The sequence below is a fragment of the Nuphar pumila genome, chromosome 14 (assembly GCF_984573655.1).
Source record: "Nuphar pumila chromosome 14, dmNupPumi1.hap1.1, whole genome shotgun sequence".
Classification (NCBI taxonomy): Eukaryota; Viridiplantae; Streptophyta; class Magnoliopsida; order Nymphaeales; family Nymphaeaceae; genus Nuphar; species Nuphar pumila.
Genome location: NC_143262.1, coordinates 2,756,582 through 2,784,211, shown reverse-complemented (window position 1 = coordinate 2,784,211; position 27,630 = coordinate 2,756,582). Strand labels below are relative to the sequence as shown.

The window sequence follows — 27,630 nt, the reverse complement described above, 5'->3', positions numbered from 1 at the left end:
AAACACGAGCTCAACTTGGCTAAATACGAACACAAGTCTAGCCACGAGCTCAATCCACTAGTAAACTAGTCAAGTCCAAACATGCCATGTTTGGTTCGTTCAGCTTGTTTACCAGCCCATGTTCGAATCAAACTTTGACCAGATTTTTGGGTATGGTATTGGGTTCAGACTCGGGTCTAATCGGGTTCACTATAAAAAAATCATACCCGAACCTGATAAGAACTACATGAACTAAACCCGAACCATACCCGGTAAAACTATGTTTTTTATCATTTTTACATTGAAAGGGTCTTAATCAAAACTCGAGTCGGGGTTTGGTATAAAATTTCACAAACTATACTGGGTCCATGTATTAATCGGACATTTGGGTCAGGACCCGGGTCTTAATCGGATCTTCTTATTTATCACAGTACCCGGACCATATAGGGTTTGGTTCAGGTGGGGTCCGGGTAAACCAGGCCGGTTGACACCCCTACCTCCAAGACATTATTATTACCACCTCCAACCTACTTGAAATTTCCTCTTCAACGAGACACATTGATAGTCGCAGAGGACATTTTCAAAATCACCTCTGACATCCTCTATTTCCTAGGTTCCTAGCTGACTCCGATATAAGTGTTCCTTATTTGTTTCCTGATCATGTCACAAATTTATCTTGATACACATATCTCAACTGCATGCTTGCTGCCATTTTTTTTTTTATCTACCAATATTCAGAAACACTTTTTTTGGAAGGCAAGTTCGGGTTAGATAGACCCCACCAGTTATTATTCAATCGTATCACTGGGGTTTTGAACCTGCAACGTCCCATCACAGGAAGACGTGCACTGAGAGCTCCTACCAACCACGCGGAGGCCCCGGTTGGTATAAGTGAAAAATATAAAGGCACAAGCCTCGTCATTTTCCTGCAAGGAACCATTTAAAGACCAAAAAACTCTTCAAGGCAACACAAAGACCAAATGCCCAGGACACCAAGACGCACATATCATGAGTTACAAAATATACACCATACATGTAATGTACACGCCTAATACTTCAGCAGTATTTATGAAAAGGAAACCGTAACATCTATATAGCTTTCATGGAAGCTCTTTAGCTGTAATAGGACCTTGAGCTTCTAAAACACCTTCTTTTCTATCAAGTGAAAAGGATTCATTCAGATTGAACCTTGAATCACTTAACAGACTCATCTTCTCCAGTCTTCAATATTAGATGGCCTGTATGGCAACCAAGAGAAACCAATATCAAGATTTCATAGAAGTTTGACATAAAATGTAGCAAGGAAAGGAACTGTTGGTTGCTGTGAGAAAGGGCAGAAATAAGAAAAATGATGTATTGGAAACACCTTAAACTTGGCCTAAAAACTTAAAAACTTATTTCAACATACTTTCAGAGGTTTACGTGACACATTTCAAATGTAAGTGAGCCCAACATTGCGCGCACTTGTACATAAACATCCCAGTCAAGGATCAGAAAAACGTCATAAGAATCACTCAATAGCAATATAGACAAACTATATGGAATCCATGCTTTTTCGTTGCTGATTAAATGTCATAAGAACCATTTATAAGTGATACAGAAATTGCATGGAATCTGTTACTCGATACCTTTATTCCAACATTCAGCATCAAAATTCACAAGCTCATCTTCAACAGCACCAAGCAAGATGCCACGGAACAAACCATACACAGCCCAAATAAAAGTTAAGAATCGGATACCCATCGAGGAAACGCCTTGCCCAGAGAAGAAAAAAAAAATTTGCAGAAACTAACTATGTTGTATCGACAACAGAAACAAAGAGAAAGGGAGAAGGATAAGGACGAAGAAGAAGAAAAACGCGAAATATCTAAAATATCAAACGATACCACCGGCCATTTCTGTTACAAATTATTTACAAGGAACCGAGATGGCTGCGAAAAACCCCGCAGAAAAATCGAAGATGGAAAAAAGAGGAGTGATTAAAGTTTAAACCTACTCGTGCACCGAAGACTCGGTCCCCTTGAATCCTCATCAGCAGGCGCCACCGAACCCCCTCGGGTTCCTCAAGTTGGAGACCGCGGTCTCCAGGACAAGCCTCAACCGCTGAGACAGGACGTCAAACTCAGCGATCTGCTGCCTTTCCCACTCCTTCAAGTTACGCTTCCTTCCCCTCCCGCCGGCGGTGCGCTCGGTGCGGCCGACCAGGACCGTCCGGACGTCCTTGATCGACTCATCCAGCACGCCGATGACAGTCCCCACAGTAACCCGGCCGAGCGCCTCACCCGCCTGGCTTCTGCCAACACTCTGCTGAGAATCGCACACCTGGTTGCTGCAAGCAACAGGAGTAGCCATCGGCGGAAGTGGAGCGGCAGGGGAAGGGGGAGCTGGCTCGTGACGGATGATGATGATGGTCTCCCGCGGCGGCGGACCGGCTGAAGCTTCACCGGTCGTTGTAACAGCAGCTGCAGCAGCAGCAGGAGGAGGAGGAGGTACGTCGGGTTCCTTTCCATCAGCTTCCTCAGCGTTGGCGGCTTCGGATCCCCAGAGGCGATGAGAGAGCTCGTAGACCACCTTCTCGTGGGGGGTCTTGAGGGCGACGGCGGGGCCGCGGCGGCGGACGCGGCTGGAGACGTGCCGGAACTTCTTCTTGAGGCGGCGGAGCTTCTCGGAGAACTGGATGCGGGTGTAGCAGCGGGTCATGGAGGGACGGAATCGGTCGTAGAAGAGGGGCATATCGCGGGGGAAGCGGTACCCGTCGGAGCGGCTCTGCAGGAGGGCCCGCAGGAATCTGATCTCGTCCGGCTCGGACCAGAGACGGTTGTACCTGTAGGACGACCTGGGCTCTCCCTGGTCCGGCGAAGACGGCAGATCGTCGTCGTGGGCATGGGTTCGGAGAGGGGTTAGGGTTTGCTGGGTCTGAAGGGTTTGGAGTTTCCTCTTGACGGGGAGCTTGCGGGCTGTCTTGACCATGGGGGAGGTAGACATAGGGAAGGCGTGGTTGGGTGATGGTGCCGTGGCCATCAGATGGCTCGCTCGCCCTCTCTCTCGGCCTCACCCTCTTTCTGTTACAACGGGGGAAGAAGGGTGGGGAGGTTTGTTCGATTTGGGGCGTGCTCTTTTTGGCTCGGTCGTCACATCACACGGCGCGATTTCTCTCTCTCTCTCTCTCTCTCTGGTTCGAGGATGGCTATTCCAAGAAGCATTCGTTCATGTTGTATTGTTGTGTGTGTGTGTGTGTTTTGACTATTGGAGAGGGTGGATTCCCACTTGCACACTAGGTCCAGTGGGATTTGACTTGGTCTGCCCCGGATTTGGCTAGGCCCGACCATGTTTGTACAAAGTCCAGTATGCACACACTAGCTGGATCCAATTATCTTTGGTCAAATCTAGTTTAGAATCATGTAATGACTTGGACAGATTTGCAAATCTCACATGATTTCTCACCAAATTTATAATAGCTCATTAAAAAATAAAAGTAAAAGATCCAACTACCAAAACTTGTTATTTAAAATAAGTATAAATCGCATGGAGCAATTTACAAAGGGATTTAAACGGGGGTTTGCACTAAACACTTTTGACCCCCTTCTTTGATTTGGACCCCTGTTTGACTAGCTGTATTATATACATTTTAAGTCCAAATTGCAAAGCTAATTGGAATTGACTATAATGAAGCCCAATCAAGCCTGATCCAACCAGTAGTCCCACTTGCACATTTTCAACTGTTCAATCTTTAAAAAGAATAAAACTAGTCTCTCTCTCTCTCTCTCTCTCTCTCTCTCTCTCTCATACATGTGAATTTGGAATAGTATGCATAGACATAGACTCCGTTAGTGAAGGGGTCTGGTTTGGTTCGGACTCTGGTGGAACAAGACTTGGACCCGGTTTTTGGGAATGGTATCGGGTCCGGACATGGTCAAATATAAGAACTGTAGAAAAAAATTACATGAACCAGACCTGGACCATACCGGGTAAAACCATATTTTTTAATCATTTTTACATTGAAAAATTGTGGGTCTTAATCCGAACTCGGGTTGGGTCTAGGTCTGGTATAAAATTTCACAAACTATACCCAGGTCCATGTATTAATCGGATCTTTGGGTCCAGACCCAGGTCTTATTATTTATCACCATACCCGGACCCTATAGTGTTTGGTTCGGGTCGGGACCTGGTAAACCTGACCTGTTGACACCCTTAGTGACAGTGCAAAATGATCGGATTTAGTTGGACATCCGATCTGAATCTAAGAATTTATTCTAGGATTTGGATCCTAAAATAAGATTTGAAAGTAAACTTAGCTCGGATTGGGGCTTGCATGACAGGAATTTTCTGAGTCAGATACCAATTTGGATTAATACTTGTTGGATCTACATTTGGAAGGGAATCAAACCTGATGCATTTGAACTTGTACATTTAAAATCCCTGTGATCGACTTTTATTTGTTGCATCTTATATGAAATTTAAAATTTTGATCCTGATTCAACTTTACTAAATCAGATTCAGTCTGGATCTGAATTTGGATTTGGACATGTTGCCCGATAACCAGATTTGGGTTCGTGGTTCAGATTTACCATGATCTGGCTCCAATCTGACCCATTCACTCCAGTATCCACTAGGATGAAAATGAAGAGCACTCTTATGTAAAGCAGTTTGACTAGGGGTGTAACGGGGTTGGGGCATACCCTACCCAATCCGATGTCCCAAACTGGTTATACCTGACCTGATATTGGTGGACCCATGGGTTTGGGTCGGGCCCAAAAAATATAGACTGCTGGGTATTGACTATTGTAAATGAAGACCTGAAACCGAACGAACCAGACCCAAAAAATAAACCGACCCGAAACTGGCCCGATTATACACCTAAACCCAAACTGACTATATTCTTGAATTGACCCATACCTAAACCCACTTCATACTCGGTCCATCTGAAAGTTTCTAATTGATAAATATTATATATTCAATTAAACATTTAAAGATGTTGATAAACATAAAATTAATATGCATTATATTTTAGTAATCTAAACTCATTTTTTCATATAATTTCTATTGCTCTTTTGTGATGGATTGAAGTGAAACCCAAAATAATATTCGAGAACTCATCACGCTAGTCAAACTTTTATATAGATATGCAAGTGACGTTGCTCCTCATTCATATTCATCAATATGATACAAGTCTTCCAATAGTTGAATATATGAGTTGTTGATCGTCTTTCCACCAGTATCGATGAATACATATGCGCCAAAGAAGTAGAACAAGAATGCTCTCAATTCCTTGTCCACCCTAACACTGTCATTTTCTCCAACACACTATAGCTTCTCTTTCATTCTTCTTGTCTTGTTGGGGTTATAGTAGTTTTTGAGCCTTTCACCTTCAAACACATTATTCTTTGCTTTCAAATAAACATCACACAGTTGCTAAAATCTTCTCACTGGCACCCCCTGACACTTAGGTTCTGTGATTCGTGCCATGTCCTCCAACGTGAAGATCATCTTAATATCTTTGAACTGGAATGTTTTGGTTGTCAGATTTCAGAACTGGACAATGATATTTAAGATATTGTGACTGATGTTTCATGGTGTGATCTCTAACAATTTTCAAAAATGCATTTGATTTGACTTGTCATTCGTATCCTCCATTGGTGTTACGAATCACTCATGTGTTTTGAACTGTTAGAATCGATGCATGCAACTTATTGGATCCTCTGAATCTTGAGATTGTAGATCCTAGTCAGAATTAATTTTGATGAAATCAATCAAATCAATCATTTAATTATACACACATAGATATAATATTTTTAAGATTGAAGTATATATATATATATATATATATATATATATATATATAACAATTTAATCATTGATTGAATGTAAAATTGTCAACGATTGCAAACATCTTACAAACATTATATACAAAATTATAAATAAACAAAGTACTTGTCCATAAGTACATGAACTTATTCTCCGTTGTGACTCCCCTTCTTGGAGAACTAAAACTTGTCCCCGAAGTACCTGACCTTATTTTTAATTGCATTCGATCTTGTGCACTATTTACCACAACCTCAGCCTTTAGCTCAGCATGTAATCCATCCACACCTCCACTTTCTGAGGACCCTCACTCACCTCTACTTTCAGAAGACCCTCCACATTAACCTCAACCTTAGGGTTCACATCTTCTTCTTGCTAAGGTACTGTCTTCATCTCGTCATTGGCATTTTAGGTGGTCGCATCTCCAGCTTACTCTATTCTGACATTGAAGTTAGTAACAACCTCAGAGTCAGCAAATGGGTGAAACTTTTTTCCAACTGAGTCTCATTCTCTCTCCCATCTTAGATGCTTTCAAGATGAGAGACATCAATGTGGCCATAAACTCATTAATAAATTTTTTACATTCATCCTTAGATTTAGGTAACACTTCAAGTCTTTGTTGTTGTTTGACCTGTATTAAAGGTGTTAGCTGATGCGAGTTTGAGCGTAGAATTCTGGGTCTTAATTTATCAATGTTGCATTTTTGTGAAAAATATCGGATACTCAGGCTTTTGGCCATGGAGCAAGCTCCCTCTCTACCCACTTGTCAAGCCTACTTCATACTTCATAATACGAACTATCAACCAGTACAAAATTTTTCTTTGTTTTTTTCTATTATGTATGAACATTATCAGATGTTGTGGGTGTAGCCCCTTCGAGTCAGTATTCCTAGTCACCATATTAAACAAATTCAGAATTTTCAACAATAACAACACAAAAAATATATATAAACTAATGGGCAACAAAGACAGGGCATGGGTTATTGAAAAAATATTTTAAAAAACAAACAGAATAGCTAATAAAAAAACTTGAACCGTTAAGAAAACAACCAAAAAAAACAAAAAGTATTCCCAAATCATGTTTATAATACAAAATACACAACATATAATCACACAAATACTCACACACAAATGATTTAATCAAAGAAAAAAATGGAATAAGCTATTGAACATGCAAAGATAACTAAAAAACCATACAATTCTTTCACAACATAACTAACTCATGCCAATGTTTAAAATAAATATAGCTGATTTAAGCCGTCGTTTGGAAAAAAATAATAGGCTCAACCGTTAAAGATATGTTTACCAGAAAAACTCATCATCGATGAAGTGTCGCCGATGTATTATCATTGATAAATCACTACCTATGTTTTGCCAAAAAATAGTTGTTGAAAATTGTTGTCGGAGGAAGCATGTTGGGGACCACAAAAAATCATAGTTTATGTGAAAATGCCCATTGGGTCTGACAATTAGTTTTTATACAATGAAAAAAAATCATATTTAATGCTCATACAAAAATCCATGAAAAAACATATTTGCAATGATATGATTTGCGAAGTTATTACATAATTTGCAGAGTTCTTTTCTTAGTGTGAACTTCACAAGAATTTACAACATATTATTTGCGTAGATCCTCATATATTTGTGGATCTCTTTGAAGTAAGCACTATATCCTATGAAGTTCGTGTTATATATGCGAATTTAGTACAATATTTGTAATGTTACGATATATTAACTTGAAGTTCGCAATATATCTCATGAATTTCATGTTATATATGCAAATTTAGTATGTTATTTATGAAGTTTAACAGGAGGTTTGCAAATATAATTATGTGAACTTCGTGAGGTTCACAAAAAAACATGTGAATCTATATTTAAGTGAGTGTTTGCACTAACTGACGAACAAGCCGATATATTGTGCAAACCTCAAGAGGTTTGTTGTGCGAAGTTTAAAATGGTTCTTTTGAAGCTGGACATTTGCAATTTTGGATATCAGGTGGATTTTAAAAAAAATAGAGTTTTTTTTTCAAAAATGCATCATTTTTGTCGTACAATACATTATTTTTCCTAAATCAAACTTATTTTTTAGTAAGATCAAATGTTAGCGTTTAACATTTTTTTAAGAGAAGATTTCCAAAAATACAACTAAATTTTGGATGATAAGAAAAAACACATCTAAGTTCTCAATATTGTTAAAAACGAGACTAAACTTTGCCATTGTTAATTAAAAAACCTAGGGTTCACTTTGGAAAAAGTTGATGTTAAACATGTGTTGAAACTACAAAAAGTTAGGTGCGTTTCATTTTTTGCCAAAACTTTAGGCGTGCTTTTGATTTTTTTTTTCAAAAAAAAAATATTCAAGGGCGAATTAGTAACTTTATCATATTAACTTAACGTCTTAACCTGCGTTAATGATATCCTAAGTTACATTGATGAAAGTGTTTTTTGATTAACTGAACATAAATTTAGGTGTAAGCTTGTGTTTTTGAAACTTTTCATTTATTCAAATATAAGATATAGGTGTAGCCTACATGGCCTGTTTTATTGGGATGGATATTTAAATTGTTGAATTCAAATGTGTGAGCAAGTTTCTTTTAACAAATACAAAAATGAAGTTCCCAAATGCTAAGGCTGAGAAATGATGGTTTGGCATATAAAGAGCTCATTCAAACTCAATAGTAGGTTCGACAAGTTGAACATTAATAAGAGGTGTTGAGCGACTTGTAAATATAGACTCCCCAAAAGTTAGATGAACAAGAGGTATTCAACTCGACTCAATCCGTAATGGCCCATTAAGAAGTAATAAATATACTTTAGATACTGTATTTTCTCTCCACAACAAAATGTAGGATAAATAGTTGACATGTTTGTCTTGCAAACAAAAGGTTTAGGGTTAAAATCCAATCGCTTTCAACTTGAGATAATGTATTTTCTCTCCACATCAGCCTGCTTGACCTCTACTCAATAAGTTGACACTTCAAATTCTAATAGTTTTTTTTTTCATAAGCCTTCAAATCCAATTACTTCCCGCTATGAAACGATGCATTTTTTGGAAATGAGCCAGCTCGAGGTTGGATTGTTTAGTTTTGAACTCTTTATGAACTTGAACTCCAGCTGGTTTAATTCGGACTCGCTATGAGCTTGAACTTAAATCGATTAACTATGAAAACCATCCAAGCTTGAAACACCTCATGTTTGGTTTGTTGAATTGTGTACCAGTCTTGGTGAAAACACAAAAAGTTCTTTATCTAGATTCTCTTTGGCTAAAAAAACACAAATCCAATGTCCATTGACAACAAATTGATCACGTGATGTCAAATTAAGAGAAAACCAGTGGCAATTATGATTTTCTAATTAAATTGTACATACAGTTGACCATATATATATATATATATATATATATATATATATATATATATATATATCACCTCTAACACGACCCCCCCCCTCTCTCTCTCTCGTAATAGAGGTGATACGTTTGTTGAGGAAACTTACCAACAAAATCATTTGTATTTGTTTGCAAAACACAATCACATTGTTAGGTCCTCCCCCCATTGATGCAAGTTGTTTTTTATCAAATCGAACCCCATAAATCTGATCTAGCGGAGATCTGACATTTAAATCACCGAATCCGGGCTTGCGTTCAGGATTTTTTTTTTGTGATTCAAAAATCAATCGACAAAACACAAGAATTTGTGATTTCAAAAAACACTTTCATTGAAAAAAATACCACTCAAGGGTCGCTGCTTATTAAATCTACCATGTTGAATTAATCTATCAATGGAGTCAGATTTGATCAAAGAGCTGTGAAAATGGGGATGACATACAGGATGAGTGGAACCGAAGTCCACTACTTGCTCCCGTCGTGCAAATGCAGATTAAACTCAACTGTTCTCTGGCATCCCCACGCACTCGTTGAATGAATCATCATGTTCGTCAACCAGACTGGGCCTCTCCACCAGAAGGTCGTGCCTTGCGATTGAAGCCACCCACCCATCCCGAAGCTTCACGAAACGGCGTCTCCCTCCCCTGGCAATATAAATAAAAAATTCCTCGTATGGTTTTCTTCCATCTCATCTTCAGAAGGAAGTAAACCACCGATCCTAAGAGCAAAAGAGGAGAAGAAGAAACGATGGAAATCGAGATAGCTAAAGAGTATGGGTTCGTCGTCCTCGTTCTTGTCTTCTATTCCTTGTTCAACTTCTGGATGGCCTTCCAAGTTGGCATGGCCAGGAAAAGGTATTCAATATATTATACAGACGATCCCCTTTCTCTCTCACTTCTCTAACACTCTTCTCATCCTCTCTCAATGGTTAAGGTAAACACCCCACTTCTTTTTCGGGCCTTTTCTTGTAGGTATAAGGTTCCCTACCCGACCCTCTACGCCATTGAATCAGAGAACAAGGAGGCAAAGCTCTTCAACTGCGTCCAGGTATATCCATGAACGATCTTTCAATATTGCTATCCTCCTTTTTTGTTTTCGAAATCTTGATTTGTTGGTTATGGGTGTTTTTGTCCCTTTGTTGGTGATGCAGAGAGGGCACCAGAACTCCCTTGAGGTGATGCCCATCTTCTTCGTCCTCCTCTTGTTGGGAGGCCTCCGCCATCCTCTGGCCGCCGCCGGTTTGGGCGTTGTTTACACAGTCGCTCGCTACTTCTACTTCACCGGTTACTCCACCGGAGACCCGGCCAGGAGATTGACTCTCGGGTATGTTTGATTCAAAGCCAAGCAAAAGGGGGGTTTCTCATGATGGGGTGTGTGGGTTTAGGAGGTAGATGGCTTTCTCATCTTTTGGTTGAGGGGATAGAGGTGTTATTCCTCATTTAGAATGCACCAAGAAAAGAATATGATCATGGGGTGATGTGCCTGCCGGATCTAGTCTCAGCGTCGTCTCTCTCATCATTTCTTCAGATTTTGCCTAGTTGTAGTAAATGGTGTAGTTGGTCTCTTCGTTTCGAGTTTTTTTGGATTGGGTCTGATGAATCTTGCGTCTTTATGTTTCTGCAGGAGGTTCAACTTTCTGGCTCTGTTGGGTCTCGCGGTGTGCACGTTTTCGTTTGCAGTCGGCCTTATTCATGAATGAGCAGATCATAGTTTTCTTTCCTTTGCCTCCCTTTGTAGTTTCAATGTTTCAGTGAGCTTTTGCTCCTTTCGTTTTCTTTCCTTCTTTTTGGAGTGTTGTTTTCTATTCCATGTAATGAAAGAACGCGAACTGTTATCTATCCTTAACATATGTGGCGATGATGTGCCTTTTGACGTTTAATGTTTTGGTTTATGATCGTGATCAATCTCTTTCATGCTCAATGTCAAGAAGAGTTGGGGATGCTTTCTTCATTTCGTCGACACTGTTTGGCCCTTCCCCTTGTAGTATGGTATCAAAATTTTCTAGCGAAATTCAGGAAATTTCCCCTAGAAATAGTACCTTGGGTCATCTACCAGCATTTCATCTTCTCCAAAAGAATTACGAAGAGGTTTGCATCAGGAACAAGTTACGAAAATATGTCACTTTTTTGCAATTCATGGGTCAAGTTTACATATAGTCTTTTGTGAGATTTTTCTTATTAGAAACTTGAAAAGGTTTCAAAATCTCATGAAAAATTACGGATGCAAACGGATCGGATCCGGATAAGCAAAATACATAGCAAAGCTGGATCCAGATCGGGTAGGAACAGCCAAAGTTCATAAAAGTTCCATACTGGATTCAATCCGTTTGCATCCCTGCGAAAAATACTTGGACGATAACCTGTCTCTTTTTTCACGGTTCGGCACCCAATCTATGGTTGTAAAATGGATCCTTAGACTGGACCCGAGTTAAAGAACTAAACCAGTTAGATCCGACTAGATTTTCATAGACCCATGGTTGGGTAAGAACTACATTCTTGAACCACTATGGTGCACCTGCATATATTTTCACCCAGAAATGAATGATTGAGCTTCGGCCAAGAGGCCATTTCATCTTGGGTGGTCTTTGTTCAGGTTGAGTCCAGGTTTGGACATGGAGAGGGAGAGCCCAAATACCTTACTGGATGCGGATCCAGTTGGCATATATACGGAAGTCATAGAAAGTCAAGTTTCAGATCTTAACCATATCTAGAATTTCAGTTTGCAATCCGATGTGAGAAGTCTTCCGGAATCTGGGTAAACAGGTCGTCTGAACTGAACACCGGCCATTGGCATCATAGATTTGCCAAACTGTTGCTGTTTCAGCTGTTGTATTATGCGATTTGATTCACTTCTAGATCCAAAACTGCACCATTTTTTGCAAAATTTAGATACAATGTCAGGTCAAGAGTTTTTTTTTACTAGGAGAAACTGCCCCAGGCGCATAGACCTAGCCGTGCTGGCTCAGCCTGGCCTATCCATGTCGGTGTAAAACTTCAAGGGCTTACCAATCGGCCCCAGGGAGTTGCCAAGCTTAGGTTTAGGCAGGGGAGTAAGGCCCATGAGATTTGAACCTAGACTGCCCGTCAAACAGTCTTAGGCCCCATCCCACTATGCCAAACCCCTTGGGTATATATCAGGTCAAGAGTTATCCAACCCATATCTGGACGTTTTTTCATCGTTAGACACAGGTAAGCCGAGAGAACTTTGTATTTCAAAGGTGGCAACAAATTTGATGAAACGATTTGTGTGATTAGGTCAAGCCGTTGCGAGTCCAAACTAAGTTCAACCACTCATCCAATACTTAAAACAACATTACCATGGCTTACCTAGTAAACTCACTTGTATCTTATTAGTCAGATGGGTGTCCGAATAAGTCTTGCAATGCAGCCCGTTGATCATTTGGAGTTGCCCCATTCTGAGAACCCATCGGTCCCCATCCATCTCGAGCTCTGGAACCTACCAAAGTCTGACCCAACTTTGCTCTGCAGTCTTGAGCCAAGCCTTAACCAAGGTTTCCACTTTAAAGCAAATAGACCTCAAACTCTCACTTATTCCTGCGGGGAACATAACTAGCACCTCTATGGCTCTATCAATTAAACACATTTTCCATGTTATCGACAATGAAGATTTTTCCCAGATATTTCCAGTTCTTAGATTTCATCCTATGAAACTGAAGACTACAACAAATTGCGGTCAAAAGAGGGCGGACCCCACCACAAAACTCACGAATTTATATGCCTCAGAGACTTTATGGTTCCAAAAAAGACCCCCAATTGCCATTTTTTCAAATTTAAGCATTGGGGTTCGACTCATATTTACACTAGGGGGGTTTCGGACATTTCAGCTGATCACCAAATTTGGTAGTTTCCACGGAGGCGTTCTCGTTTACAGATTGCTAATGACTTTGATGAAGGAGACTATTTTACACAAAACTGATAATCATTCTGCTTAAGTATGACTCCTCCATGCATCAAATTGAAATCTTCAAGAACTTAATTGACAACATTTTCTGGTTCAGGGGGAGGAGCCTGTCGTCGTTGCCGTTCACGGAGGTAGAGGACTGTGATAAGGCAGACTAAGAGGGTGAGGATGGTAGCATTGCCTTCATCCATAATGTTGTTCTGTATCCAAGCTCCCACTTTGGGACAGACCTTGGGAAGTGAATCCAGGAAATCAATCTGCAATCAAGCAACAGCGCCATGATTAACTACCCGCTGAGAACTTCTATTGCAGCAGAAGTTATAACTAGAGATCGAGACACTTGCACGCAGCATAAACATCTAAGAAAAGAAATTTTCAAGAAAAAAAAAACTTTCTTACTTTCATAATTTGTGAAAAGAAGATAATTGTTGATTGCCAGAAAGAAGGAAGCCACTAGACTGTCATGCTTTTGTCAAGTAAAGAAAACAATATCGAAGAAGTGTTAACGTAAACCTCACCAGAATGGTGTCTGCGTAGTTCATCCTTATCCAGACACTAAAGAGTGCAAGTGTGACAGGTAACTTTGCAGCTGGTTCATTCTCGAGTGCTTGGTCATAATATCGCTTAGCCAAGTGGAGGTCATATGGAAGGCCTTCTCCATGCTCATGCATGTACCCAAGGTTGAACATGGCCTGAGAGTTCTGCTTGGAGTGACCATGCATATAAGCTTCTGCTGCACGCTCATAGTCTCTTTCTGTACCCTGCAATACTAAGATATATCATCTATGCATGTGTCAGAGAGAGAGAGAGAGAGAGAGTATACCCGTCCATAATAGTATGCATCACCAATGAGCAGTGCTGCATGCTCATTACCCTGTTCCGACGCAAGCCACCACAAACTGTGTGCTCGTTGATGCCTTTCTGTGTTTGTGCAAAATCCAGATTCTCCCATGCACAAACTGCGTTCACCATATTTATCAAGAATCCATGCAGCACTGCTCTGTGCAACCTCATATCCCATCTCTGCCATTCTTGAGTATATGAAGAATGCTTTGCCTATTTCACCTTTCAGGTATGACTCAAGAGCCCAGCGTGACAGAGAACCCCAAGGTCCTCTTTCTGCAACTATTTTATATAAAGTTGCAGCCTGCAAACATGAATCTCATAAATGGATATGAACTTACATTTCAAAGTGACAGAAGCATTTGATAGAAAAAGCAGCATGTTGAGCCAACCACCAGCCACTCACTCAAATGATTGTCAAACATGTATTACTATATATATTGACACCTTAAAATGACATATAAGAGCAGCAGTTTAAGGAATTGGTTAAACTGTATCTCAGCCTCCAGCTAGCATCCAATGGTTGAAAAATCACATGAACTGAACCTGACTTACTTTCCCCTAGATATAGATATTAAATAATCACTAGTTCAAGATGACGAGTATGGATGATGCATCTTTCTATATTTTGCAGGATAACTAATTCCACCAACTGAATCTTTGGTCCTGTTGTCAATTTCCGTAGACTACACTTGGTAATACAGCTTTGGGCAAGAGTCCTAGACCAATAGCAGCCTACCATTCACAAGTGGTGAAGTGATGTGCAAGGGAAGCAGTTCAGTGACCAAATAACCTGTCGGCGAAAGATCCTAGGTAGGGGATCTCAGATTCCATGTATTTCAGATTGCCTCAAGTCTGAGATTTGAGGCAATCAAACACATCCTAAGGGGTTCTAAGGCAGAAATATTATAAGGTTGCACAAGCAATAAACCATTAGACAAATTAATCCATTCTAAAGAGTCATCTAGACAATTAGGAGTCACATGAAATTGAGAACATTATGCACCACCGTTCTACTCAGGAGTCGTCCCCGCCCTGGACCAACTTTCCACCAGTGTACATCTTCCATTTCTATAATATTATATAAATCTTGGAAAAGATTGGATAAAGATATCTCATAAATCACCAACCAATGTCATTAAAAAAGTCTATAAGTAACCCTTTCCTTGAAAATGTTCAAAACCTTCATCCACCTTTTTCAAGGACCTGCACCTTATTCCATCCATAATTAGTTCTCAGTACTGACAGACACCCTTTTCTTTTAAGTTTCTTCTTTGCAAGTCCAACCCACCAATCATTCTCATGACAGAGAAGCTATGTCACATGAGTGCGGGTGCAGGGATTCGGCACTTCCAAAAAAACCCGGTGCGGGGGTGCGGCAGGGGCAAAAATGTAAAATATATATAAGGGGTCCGGGGTTCCCCCCGGCGCGGGTCCCGCTGCGCGGTCAGCGAGCGGGGGTCCAGGGAGGGCCGCCCCTGGCGGGGGGTTATAGGGGGGCAGCCCCTCCCCCCCCCTTTTAAATTCCGCAGCCCATTTCATAGGAAAAATTTAAAAAACAAATGAACCAAAATGACCCTGGGTGCAGTCAACGCACCCAAGGACGGGTTGGCCGCACCCGCGTCGAGTCGCGTCGACGCGGGTGCGGCACCCTGCTAGCCGAATCCCTGTGACATAGCAGAGAAGAATCTTTTTTGAATGAAGGATAAATTCATTAACCTCAATCTCCTTATGCTCGACCCTCTCATATCAGTTGGCAAGTAAGACTGTCATCAAGATACTACAAACTAACCCCAACTACCACAATTGCCTTTCCATAAAGCCCTTACACAGTTTTATCGACCGCTTCTGTGTCATTAGGGGATTTGAAAAATGATCACGTAAAAGGGAATGCTAGATACCGCATAGTTTTGTAATGCTTCTACCTACCATAGGTTGTTAGCAGTTCACATTAGTAGTATTTTTTGCTATCATGTCCTCAGTAGCAGCCCAACGTGCTTCTTTGGTTCCATACAAATGAAGTGACAAACCTATACATTCCATTGTTAATGAGTCAAACCACATACGTTGAGAACTATCAAACTGTGCTTGGTTTCATCACTTTGAGACAAGAGGTTACCTTCACTATTTTCAAAGTCTGTCAAAATTCTCCCAATTCCAAAATCATTCCTTATCAGAAAACCAAAAAGGTAATATATCATCAGCAAAGCCTTATGAATTAACATACTAAGACCATCACCTTTGTTATTAAACAACAAAAGAGATTGAGGATCTCCTTGCCTAAGGCCCTGACTGTTAAAATGTACACTCAAAATCAATATTGTAAGTATAAATATATATACTTATATACATAGAAATACGTATACATATATTATATGTATACGTATCTCTATATATAAGTATATATATTTATACATTTTTCTCCTTTTTTTTACCCGAAAGGGTATTTTTGTCATCTTACATTTTGCACATATTCCATTTGGAATATGCTGTAATTTTTCCCATTATTTTTGTAATTCTTTTACTGTTTTATTTTTTCTTTTTTGCACTCTAAAAAAGGTGCATTGGGGGTCTCCCCAATAGAGTCGTTGGGGAGCCCCCAACGGTCACAATTGTGACCGTTGGGAGCTCCCCAACGACTCCTTTGGGGAGCCCCCTCTTGCACTCCTTTCTTGTATAAATAGGGGTGTTCCCCCTTTGTATTTCCTAAGCTTGAGAGTCTCAAACATTTGTTTTTTATGAAATACATGCATTATTGCATGTTTATTATTTATACGCTTTTTGCGTATTTTGTTCAAGTGTTGTGAGAGTGCTTTTGTGCACTTCTTTTTCTAAAGTATTTGTGCGTATATGCGTATTGTCTCTTCGTAGACAATTTTACATGGTATCAGAGCTCGATTGGTGATCAAGGATCGTGGGATTCTTCTTTTTTCAAGTGCCTCGAAAACCGTGCCTTCGGATTCTTAGAAGTAGAAGTGGTGGATCTCGCTTCTCAAATATTTTAGAAGGATCTTGTGCAAGCTAGAAGTTGAAGCATTGTGTTGGTACGCCTCCCTCTCCTTTTCTTTACTCCATAATGGGTGAAAAAGAGTCTCACTTCGCGCTTGGCTTCAAGTTGAATGGGTTCAACTACCATATTTGGGCCGGGAACATGGAGGCTCACATAAAAGGTAAAGGATTATGGGGTTACGTGCAAGGTTCAATTCCGGAACCGGAACCCAAAATAACCATGATGGACGGAAATGAAATCAAGATTCTTGAGGGAGAAGAAAGGATCAAAGCTCTTGAAGAATACTCCAAGAAGCACGACGAATGGGAAATGAAGAACTTCAAGATTCTTTCTAGGTTCTTCGCATCCGTCCAAACAAAGATTAATGCCAACATTATCAAGTTCAAGAAAGCATCAGAAGCTTGGCATTATCTCGAGAAAATGTATACATCAAGAGATCTTTCCCATAAGTATTACCTTCAAAAGAAGGCTCTCTCCCTTACTCAAGGTGAAATGTCCATTAGGGAATATTATGCCGACCTCTCCTCCATCTGGGATGAGCTTTCCATGCTTGAACCAAAATGGAGTGGAGAGGCAATTGAACTCCGCCACAAGCAACTTGAAGAAGATCGGTTCTTCAACTTTTTGAATGGGTTAAGACCGGAATTTGAGCAAATAAGGTCATCACTTCTATCCTCATTTACCCCTCCATCTCTTGAAGATGTTCTCACCAAATTAAGTGGTGAGGAAACTCGTATGAGTTTATGTAAACAAGGACCAAATGTTCTTGTGGTTTCTTGTAATCATGAAGAAAACAATGAGGTTAATGCCGTATCAAGACCCGGAAATAATGTAAAGACATACCGTCCTCCTCATTTTAAATTCCAAAATCAAGGAGGAGATAGTGGACAAAGAGGAAAGAGGGACTATAACAAGACTATTTGTCACTTTTGTAAGGAACCGGGGCATATCAAGCCCGTATGTCCCAAATGGAAGAGACTTCTAGCTATGGCCACCACCGGTGTACCACAAAAGGAAGAGGCCTCATCAAGTGGGTCACTCTCATTGAATCAAATAGTGGAGGCCCTTCAACCTCTTCTCAAGGGAGCTACATCCGGCGGCGCCGTGTCTACCTCTTCCATTCCAGGTAAAGTCTCTTGGCTTTTGGACTCAGGTGCATCTTTTCATATGTCCCCAAACATGTTTTCACTTTCCGATTTTTCAAAACATGCTTCTCCATCCTTTGTTTCCACTGCGGATGGAACCGCTCTTGAAATTAAAGGAATAGGTAATTTTGAAACTCAAGATTTTTTCATTCCAAAAATTAGATTTATACCTAAACTTAACTTAAACCTTCTCTCTGTTTCTCAACTCTCGGACCATGGCTGCGATATTAAATTTTCATATGACAAATGTTTAATACAGGATCGTCGGTCCGGGAAATTGATTGGGAAAGGCTTTAGAAAAGGAGACTTATACTATATGGAATCTCTCCAAGTTCCAAAATCTTTTTGTAATGTTGCCCGGAACAAAGATATAAACATATGGCACAAAAGACTTGGTCATCCTAATGTCACCAAGTTATCTTATCTACATTTTGCAAATGATCTATGTAAAAGTTCTTTTTCCTATAATGATTGTATTCTCGGAAAAATGAAAAGTTTACCTTTTGAGCAAAGAACTATGTTCTCATCTAAAACCTTCGAAATTGTTCATTCCGATGTTTGGGGACCCGCACCTGTTATTTCAAAAGGAGGCTTCTCTTACTATGTTATTTTTGTGGATGATTTCTCCAGGTATTCATGGATATATTTCCTAAAGTACAAACATGAAGTTTTTACATGTTTTAAAACCTTCCACTCAATGATCAAAAATCAATTCAATAGTAATATAAAGATTTTTAGAAGTGATTCTGGAGGAGAATATCTATCCAACCAATTTAAAACATATCTTGAGGATCACGGAATTATTCACCAAAGATCTTGTCCTAAAACCCCTCAACAGAATGGATTGGCCGAAAGAAAACATAGGCACATCATTGAGACCACTAGGACCCTGCTTATTTCTCAAAACATTCCTAAGAACTTTTGGGCTGAAGCAGCCCTCGCTTCTGTTTATCTGATAAATCGCTTACCATCTAGGATATTAGGAAAAATATCCCCTTTTGAGATCTTATATAAGCTTGAACCTGATTATAATAGGTTACGTGTTTTTGGGTGTAAATGTTTTATACTTACGGATAAAAACGACAAGCGCTCTCCAAAAGCTATCCCCTGCGCCTTTCTTGGGTATTCCGAAACTCAAAAAGGGTTTCGTTGCTATGATCTTCGGGATGATAAGTTATATGTTTCTAGAAATGTAACGTTTTTAGAAAATGAGAGTGGATTTGAAAAAAATGTTTCTCAACAAGAAAATTTTGATTATTCATTCCTTTTTGATTTATTGGCTAGTAACGATGATATATCTAGTGATGATGATGTATCATCAAACCACGATGAGGATGGTGATGTTGAAGAACATAACCCTCTCAATGATCAAGAAAACAGGATTTCAAGTGATCCGATAACCTACTCCCGTAGAAACCAAGGCACCTTTAGAAGTGCCATTGACCAATATAGTGAGCTTGTACCTACTCTCGATCACCGAAGATCTGAGAGAAATAGGAGACCGCCAACTCGGTTTGTCTCTTTTGATTCATTTTCACCCGGTATAGGGCTTGTCTTAGTGCCATTCATTCTTATTTTGAGCCAAGGAATTTTGAAGAAGCTAAAAAATGTATAGAATGGCAAGAAGCCATGCAGAATGAACTTATTGCTCTAAAAAAGGCTGAAACTTGGGATTTCCAAACTCTACCCATGGGAAAGAAAACTATAGGTTGTCGATGGGTTTTTAAAGTTAAAACTAAAAGCGACGGATCCCTGGAAAGGTATAAAGCTCGCTTAGTTGCTAAAGGGTATGGGCAAGAGTATGGAATTGATTATGAAGAAACTTTTGCTCCTGTAGCCCGAATGGTTACAGTTAGATGTCTCATTACTATTGCATCTATTAAAAATTGGAACATTTTTCAAATGGATGTGAAAAATGATTTTTTAAATGGTGATCTTAACGAAAAAGTATATATGGATGCCCCACCCGGCATGAAGATTCCTGAAAATAAAGTTCTTCGTCTTCGAAAGGCTCTCTATGGATTGAAACAGGCTCCCAAAGCCTGGTATGATAGATTTACCAGTGTAATGTTGGAAAATGGTTTCTCCTCATGCTATACTGACACTGCTCTATTTACTAAGAAATCTAAAGCAGGGATTGTCATATTATTGCTCTATGTTGATGATATGTTAATTACAGGTGATGATGTTCAAGGAATCAAGGGTATTAAGTCCGTCTTGACTTCAAAATTTGAGATGTCAGACTTGGGTTTTCTGACATATTTTCTTGGAATTGAGGTTGCTTATTCGCAACGTGGTTATTTTTTATCTCAGTCTAAACTTGCTTGTGAGATTATTGACAGATCCGAGATTTCAGATGACAAAGTATGCGAAACTCCTGAAGTTGTGGGAGCAAAAATGAAAATTGACGATGGTGTTCCCTTAACTGATCCTACCCCTTACAGGCAGCTGGTAGGTTCGTTAATGTATCTTAGTATTACTCGACCTGACTTATCACATGCTATACACATCGCCAGTCAGTTTCAGCATGCTCCCACAACCGTTCATATGAGTGTTGTTCTTCGCATCGTCAGATACTTGAAGGGCACTGTAAATAAGGGAGTATTTTTATCTTCTTCTTCTGATTTAAAATTACTTGCTTATACTGACTCAGATTGGGGAGGTGACCCTAGTAACCGTCACTCCACCACTGGTTTTTGTGTTTTCCTAGGTGAATCTTTGATTTCATGGCGGTGTAAAAAGCAACAGAAAGTCTCTTTGTCATCCACTGAAGCCGAATACAGAGCCATGGCATCCACTACCATGGAAATTGTATGGATTCGACAACTTTTGGAAGATATGGGAGTTCCTATCCGAGAACCAACAAAGCTGTGCTGTGACAATAAAAGTGCAATTTACATTGCCAAAAACCACACCTTTCACGAGCGAACAAAGCATATAGAGATGGACTGCCATTATGTCAGAGAAGAATACTTGAAGAAGGTCATTGATCTACCATACGTGACGTCTGAGTATCAACTTGCGGACTTCTTCACAAAAGCTCTTTGTTCGCCTAGATTTCATTTCCTTCTGAACAAACTTGCGGTTATCACACCGTAAGTTTGAGGGAGGGTGTTAAAATGTACACTCAAAATCAATATTGTAAGTATAAATATATATACTTATATACATAGAAATACGTATACATATATTATATGTATACGTATCTCTATATATAAGTATATATATTTAGACATTTTTCTCCTTTTTTTACCCGAAAGGGTATTTTTGTCATCTTACATTTTGCGCATATTCCATTTGGAATATGCTGTAATTTTTCCCATTATTTTTGTAATTCTTTTACTGTTTTCTTTTTTCTTTTTTGCACTCTCAAAAAGGTGCATTGGGGGTCTCCCCAATAGAGTCGTTGGGGAGCCCCCAACGGTCACAATTGTGACCGTTGGGAGCTCCCCAACGACTCCTTTGGGGAGCCCCCTCTTGCACTCCTTCTTTCTTGTATAAATAGGGGTGTTCCCCCTTTGTATTTCCTAAGCTTGAGAGTCTCAAGCATTTGCTTTTTATGAAATACATGCATTATTGCATGTTTATTATTTATACGCTTTTTGCGTATTTTGTTCAAGTGTTGTGAGAGTGCTTTTGTGCACTTCTTTTTCTAAAGTATTTGTGCGTATATGCGTATTGTCTCTTCGTAGACAATTTTACACTGACTAGGCCTAAATAAACGTTTGACCTGTCCATTTATCTATGTAGTCAAAAGCGCTAGAAGGTGCCTAGATGGTAGACGCCTAAAAAGATTAGTTGAGGCCTGGTCAGGACTAGTCGGTACCCCAATTAAAAAAAATATATACATACTATGTTTAATTCTTTTAATAATAAGATGTTTTAATCATATAAGGACACAATTACACATGCTTTCACAAAATATATATAACTAGAATATAATATATGCATGTCAAAATGACACGCCTAAACAGCCTCATGTCACAAATGACGCACTCGGACACGATTTAACGAGCGCCACATTCATGACACAATCTACGAAGTGTCGGACTCATTCAAAATGTCGGCCACGTCTCTTCATTTTAATGTAAAAATGACTCTTTTAATGTAAAAATAACCAAAAAACTGTTTGCTTTTGAGGGAAGTCTCCACTGTGTCCTTTGGCAGTGGAAGAGATGACATGTCATGATACTTTTCTTGAAGATGTAATAATGACATTTTCACATGTAAATGACAGCATTTTTTTAATTTTTCACCAATCACATTGTTGACTAAGAAGAGAGGGTCAATTGGAAGGAGAAAATTCAAAAACTTCCTCATCTCTCAATTATTATAAAAATGCCCTCATATGTGGGCAATATAAAACATTTTATGTTAATTGGATATTACATTAATATAAAACACTTTATAAGTGCATAATGCAACAAAAAAAGCTTTTAAGTGAAAAATATAAATTATTTTATAACACTTTATATATATATATAGTCATGTCATACTTTTGATATATATTCAATTATTCATAACATATTGAATATAATTAACAAAATATGCTTTTAGTCTTTCACAAAAATTGATTGTAACACACACACACACATATATATATATAGCATAATCAGAATATATAGAGAGAGAAGGTGATAACTGCTAGCCACTTTTCTAACTAACTGTTGTGCTAACTGGGCTTTAGAAGGGGTTTCCCCATGTATTACTTAAATCTGACAGTACAGATGTGTTCAGCACAGTCGATTTATTAGAAAGCGACACTTGGATCATGTTTTTTTGATGAAAAATATGATTTTTTAAGCCTCGAATATTTAGAAAAATCTTAGACCGCCAATTTTTTAAACCTTATAAAAACCTGCATATCAGAATCGGATGATCCAAGAGTTGTTTCTTATAAAATCAAGCATGTAGAACGCAACAGTACGGTCAGATTTAAGGAAGACATGGAAAAACCCTGGTTAGCACAACGGTTAACTAGAAAAGTGGTTAGCAGCTACCAGTGTTGTGAAAAGCGTTGAGGCGTAGCGAGGCGCTCCACCAAAAACCGAGGAGAGGCGTAAGCTTCAAGAGCCTCAAAAAAAAAATTTGAAAACTTTAAAAAAATTATAAAAAAATATCTAAAAATACAAATAAATAAAGAAATGAATTATTGATGAAATAACAACCAATAAGAAATAGAAAATCTCAAATAAGTACTAAAAAATATGAGATTAACATATAAAAGTAACTAAAAACTGATTATATAACTGAAAAATATATGAGATTAACCAAAAAAAGTTAAAATATACTAAGAAACTTATTTCATAACTGAAATAACTGGAAAATATATGAGATTAACCTACAAAAGTTAAAATATATGAGATTATTCTAAAAAATATGACATTAACATATAAAAGTAACTAAAAAATGATTACATAACTGGAAAATATAAGAGATTAACCAATAAAAGAAAAAATATACTAAGAAACCATTTACATAACTGAAAAATATATGAGATTAACCAACAAAAGTTAAAATATATGAGATTATTCTAAAAAATATGAGATTAACATATAAAAGTAACTAAAAAACTGATTACATAACTGGAAAATATATGAGATTAACCAACATGATGAGTTGTGGAGTCTGATTCAGAGTTTTTGCCCTTGCAGGGACGGGGATCCGGGGGCTCCCTCCGGCGACCCCCCGGCGCGGGTCCCGCTGCTCGTTCAGCCGGCGGGGGTCAGGGGGGCAGCGCCCCCCAGAAGAAATTTTTTCTTGGGCCCTGCTTAAAACAATAAATGGCAGGGGCCTTGGCCCCTGGCTGACAGGGACCACAATCGACAGGGGCCAAGGGCCCTGCCTGCCGGAATAAATCGCACAACAGGGGTCGTGCCTCTACTTGATGGAGAGATTGAAGAGAGGGAGGCGGGTCGGGGTTACATGGGGTCTGGCAAGGGCTGCCGGCATTGCGGCTGCTGCCGGCATTGCGGCTGCTTCCGGCGAGGAGGAGGCTGAGAAGGGCAAGACTGTGAGAGACGGACTGCGAGAGACGAGAGAGAGAGAGGTGGGAAAGAACGAGACGAGAGGTGAGAGACGAGAGAAAGAGGGGCTGCGAGAGACGAGAGAGAGGGAGAGACTGTGAGAGACAAGAGAGAGGGGCTGCGAGAGACAAATTAGGGCCCCCGACCCTCATTAGGGTCGGGGGTAACATTTTAATGTTGGTCAAATGAGGGCTTTGACCCTCATTTGACCAACAACATGAGGCGTGCGCGCCTCACGGTGAGGTGTGCATACGCCTCGAGGCGTACGCCTCAAGGCATATGATGCGTACGCCTCGATGCTTTTACGCTTCATGATTGCGCCTGAAGGCACAAAGGCCCTCGCCTTGAGGCGCATTTTTAATAACACTGATGCAACCCATGAATGAGAGGATGACTAAAAAACATCACTCGACCATTGCATATTAAGATATAACAAAACAAGAAAAGTAGCATACGCCAGCAGCCAAAAGTATACAACAAAAAGATGTACCGTAGCCAATTCCTTATTTACGCCTACTCCATGCTGAAACATTTTTGCAAGTTGGTAAAATGCCTTTGGCTGGCCATGGTTAGCTGCAGTTAAGAAGTGCTGCATTGCATCTTTCAAATTTTTCCTCACACCAATCCCTTTGAGATATAGCACCCCTAAGTTATAGTGACCATTTGGGTCATTATACTTAGTGGCCTTCTCAAAGTATTCCTTTGCCTGCAGAGAACATGGGTTCAGAAAAAATTAATTAGAGAATTCAAAAGAGAAAAACATAAAATGGGAAATCTACAACATCCATAATTCTGCAAGGAAACCATCATAAAAGTATTCAATAGGATACAATCTCTCAAAAGGGTATGGTTCATAAGAAAAAAATTGAAAGCAAAATATTCTAGGACTCAGATGTACCGACATCTCTACACACTCAAAAAGCATATTCATCGAAAAAATGCCAAAAGTTCAACAAGATTTTATCTGCAGAAATGACATCTCAATAACTTTTATGTTTCCCCAGTCACTGCTGAAGAGATCAGGAATGCTGATTAGAAAAATTATAACAGATCAGGAACAAAAATCTTCTAAGAGTCACCTATCAAGGCATGAGAACAAGAAAATGAACGATGAAGACTTGACTGCTACAACAATAGTAATGCTTCGTCCAAGTCCTAATCTCTTTTCAACCCACAAGAATTGAGACTTGATTGCGCTAGCAAGCTTCTAAGAAACTTGTCCTCGCTTAAGGATCTCAAGATTCCACAATGTGTCTAACTCCATAAAAAGGACTCCACTTGAACAAAACATAGTTGGGACTCCTTACTAAAGTGACATTGGTAACACATATATTTTTCACCACCAAGGTTTCTATTATTTGAGAAACATAGATTATTACCTGTCTTATTTGCATTTGCAGGCTATCTTTGTTGTCTTCTAATTTCTAACAATTTAGGTAAGCTTTCTCTGTTGTATCATTCGATGCCTAATGTTTGGCCATGGTACTAACCAGAAGGGACATTTAGTGACATTCAAAAGCTACAAACTATATGCCATATATCTTATGTCTTATGACTAGAGGACTCCAAAGTGCAACTGTGTGAATTTAGTTAATACTCAAACCTGTGTGAATTTAGTTTCTTGACCAGAAGAGAAACAGTTCGAGCAGAAGCTAATAGCACTACTTATAAGAAAAGAATTTTGCCGGTCGAATTGCTTCCCACTATCTAAAGAGAGAAACTAAACCGTAAGGAGTGACGTTGGGATAATAAAGAATGTGAAAATTAAACAAGAAGAAACAAAAGAAGGCCAATGGACATCTCACGGAAGAGAACTCTCTATACCTTCGTGTAGTTCTCCTTCTCCACACCGTAACCTTTAACATAAAGATACCCAATTCCATTGTACGCCGAAACGAGCCGTTGCTTCGCTGCAAGCCTCAGCCACTCCAACGCCTTGGTGTAATTCCTTTCGACCCCAGCACCCCTAGCGTATATCTCACCGAGGAGCTCCATTGAACTCGGCTCGCCCTTGTCCACAGCCTTCAGGAACCAAGATAGCGCCTTGGCGTGGTCGCGCCTCACCCCTCTCAACCCGAAGTAGTAGATGACCCCAAGCTTGTGCATGGCCGCGGCGTTCCCCTTCTGCGCCTGGTACTCCGTTATCTGGAAATCGTCGTCTTCCTCCCCGCGCAGCTTCCGCAGAGCCTCCTTATTCTCCTCGGCGCCCTCGTTGATCCTAACCTGCTCGATCATCGGCGAGTCCTTGGAGATTAGGAAGCTCGCGAGCGCCGTCTGGGCGAGCTCTGCGTATAGCTTCACCGCCTTGTCGTACATCTCCTGACGGAAGTAGGTGTAGGCAAGGGCCATCTTCGACTGAGGGTTGCCGCCCTCCGCCGCGAAGTAGTGGTACGCGAAGGCCTTGGCGGCGCTCCGCTCGACTCGGCAGCCGGCGCGGTGGAGGAACCCCATGACGGATTGGGCGTGCGGGTGGCCGCGGTCGGCGATCTCGTCGATCTCGGACACCGCCTCCTCCATCGCGCCGAGATCTCCGTCGGCCGCGGCGGAGATCATGCGATGGACGCCGTAGTAGTAGATAGTGTCGTCGCCGGAGGCGTTCCCGACCGGATCGGAGTCAAAGACGAGGCGCCAGGAGCCAGGGTCGAGCTCCTCGTCGGGCTTGACGTCGGCATCGCCGAAGTCGTCCCAGTGGGAGGAGGAGGAGGAATCGTCTCCCGCGGGTTCCTCGGCGCCGGAGATTTCTTCGTCGAGGGAAGGGCCGGAATCCCCCTTCCCGTCATCGTTCTCGAGGATCACGAGGAAATGGCGACCTAAGGCGGAGAGGGGTAAGAGAGAGAGGAGGAGGAGGAGAAGGACCAGGCGGCGGGGGATCCATGGCTCCCGATGCATCTCCGGAGAATCGGGAATCTGCAGGACGAACCGGTGGAGGGATGGCGGGGAAAGACGGGGAGGAGCGGTTTTGTTGACGGACACGGGTTTCGGCTGCTTCGTCCAGGAGGCGCGAACGAAGCCGCTGGCGTCTTGCTTTGGATAAATCGGAATTTAAAAGTTTCGTGTCTTTTATGAATATGGGGCGGGGGTTACATTTCAGTGGGGCGCACCAACGTGATGCAAACACGATCTCCTCTTTTCCGCGGAAAGATGAACTCTCCCCTTCAGCAGTAATGGTTTTCCTGTGTATGTGTGTCCTCGTTTTTACTTAGATATGAATCCAATTACCAAATTATGTCTAAAAATCATAAATTTTTACTCTAAATATGGATTTAATTTGAGTAACAGAATAACCATCAAGGAAAGTTGCATTTCTTATCATATACTTGTATACTAACTATCATGAGTATAAATTTTTTTTAAACCCGCGATGCACTATACTGCTCAATCTGGCCAGCTTAATGACCAAAAGTCGTGCACTAATACATTTTTATGTACTGAATCATTTCATTGATTCTGCACATCACCTTAGTCTTGCATGTTATAGAGCGTATTGCGACTTGATGTACAGGCTACAACAAAATCTACT

General features: G+C 40.3%; 3 protein-coding genes and 1 long non-coding RNA gene across 4 annotated transcripts; 2 read left to right on the top strand and 2 right to left on the bottom strand.

Moving 5' to 3' along the window:
* Nucleotides 1-960: 960 nt before the first annotated feature.
* LOC149816074 (uncharacterized) lies at nt 961-3,002 on the bottom strand. The gene is made up of 2 exons (XM_089987825.1): nt 1,976-3,002; nt 961-1,217 (listed from the first exon to the last, which is right to left on the bottom strand). The coding sequence occupies exon 1, from the start codon at nt 2,998-3,000 to the stop codon at nt 2,011-2,013; it is 990 nt and encodes a 329-aa protein (XP_089843951.1). The 5' UTR covers nt 3,001-3,002; the 3' UTR covers nt 961-1,217; nt 1,976-2,010.
* A 6,824-nt stretch (nt 3,003-9,826) lies between these two features.
* LOC149816073 (uncharacterized) lies at nt 9,827-11,005 on the top strand. Its single transcript, XM_089988214.1, has 4 exons — nt 9,827-10,019; nt 10,137-10,212; nt 10,316-10,488; nt 10,789-11,005. The coding sequence occupies exons 1-4, from the start codon at nt 9,913-9,915 to the stop codon at nt 10,862-10,864; spliced, it is 432 nt and encodes a 143-aa protein (XP_089844340.1). The 5' UTR covers nt 9,827-9,912; the 3' UTR covers nt 10,865-11,005.
* Nucleotides 11,006-12,852: 1,847 nt separating this feature from the next.
* Nucleotides 12,853-27,161, bottom strand: LOC149816071 (ERAD-associated E3 ubiquitin-protein ligase component HRD3A-like). The gene is made up of 5 exons (XM_089988215.1): nt 25,935-27,161; nt 24,601-24,816; nt 13,910-14,233; nt 13,605-13,847; nt 12,853-13,343 (listed from the first exon to the last, which is right to left on the bottom strand). Exons 1-5 carry the CDS (start codon nt 26,997-26,999, stop codon nt 13,158-13,160), a joined length of 2,034 nt encoding a protein of 677 aa, XP_089844341.1. The 5' UTR covers nt 27,000-27,161; the 3' UTR covers nt 12,853-13,157.
* Nucleotides 13,513-25,923, top strand: LOC149816072 (uncharacterized). The gene is made up of 3 exons (XR_016427763.1): nt 13,513-13,663; nt 14,564-14,742; nt 25,511-25,923. It is a non-coding gene; the product is annotated as an uncharacterized LOC149816072 (long non-coding RNA).
* Nucleotides 27,162-27,630: the final 469 nt, after the last annotated feature.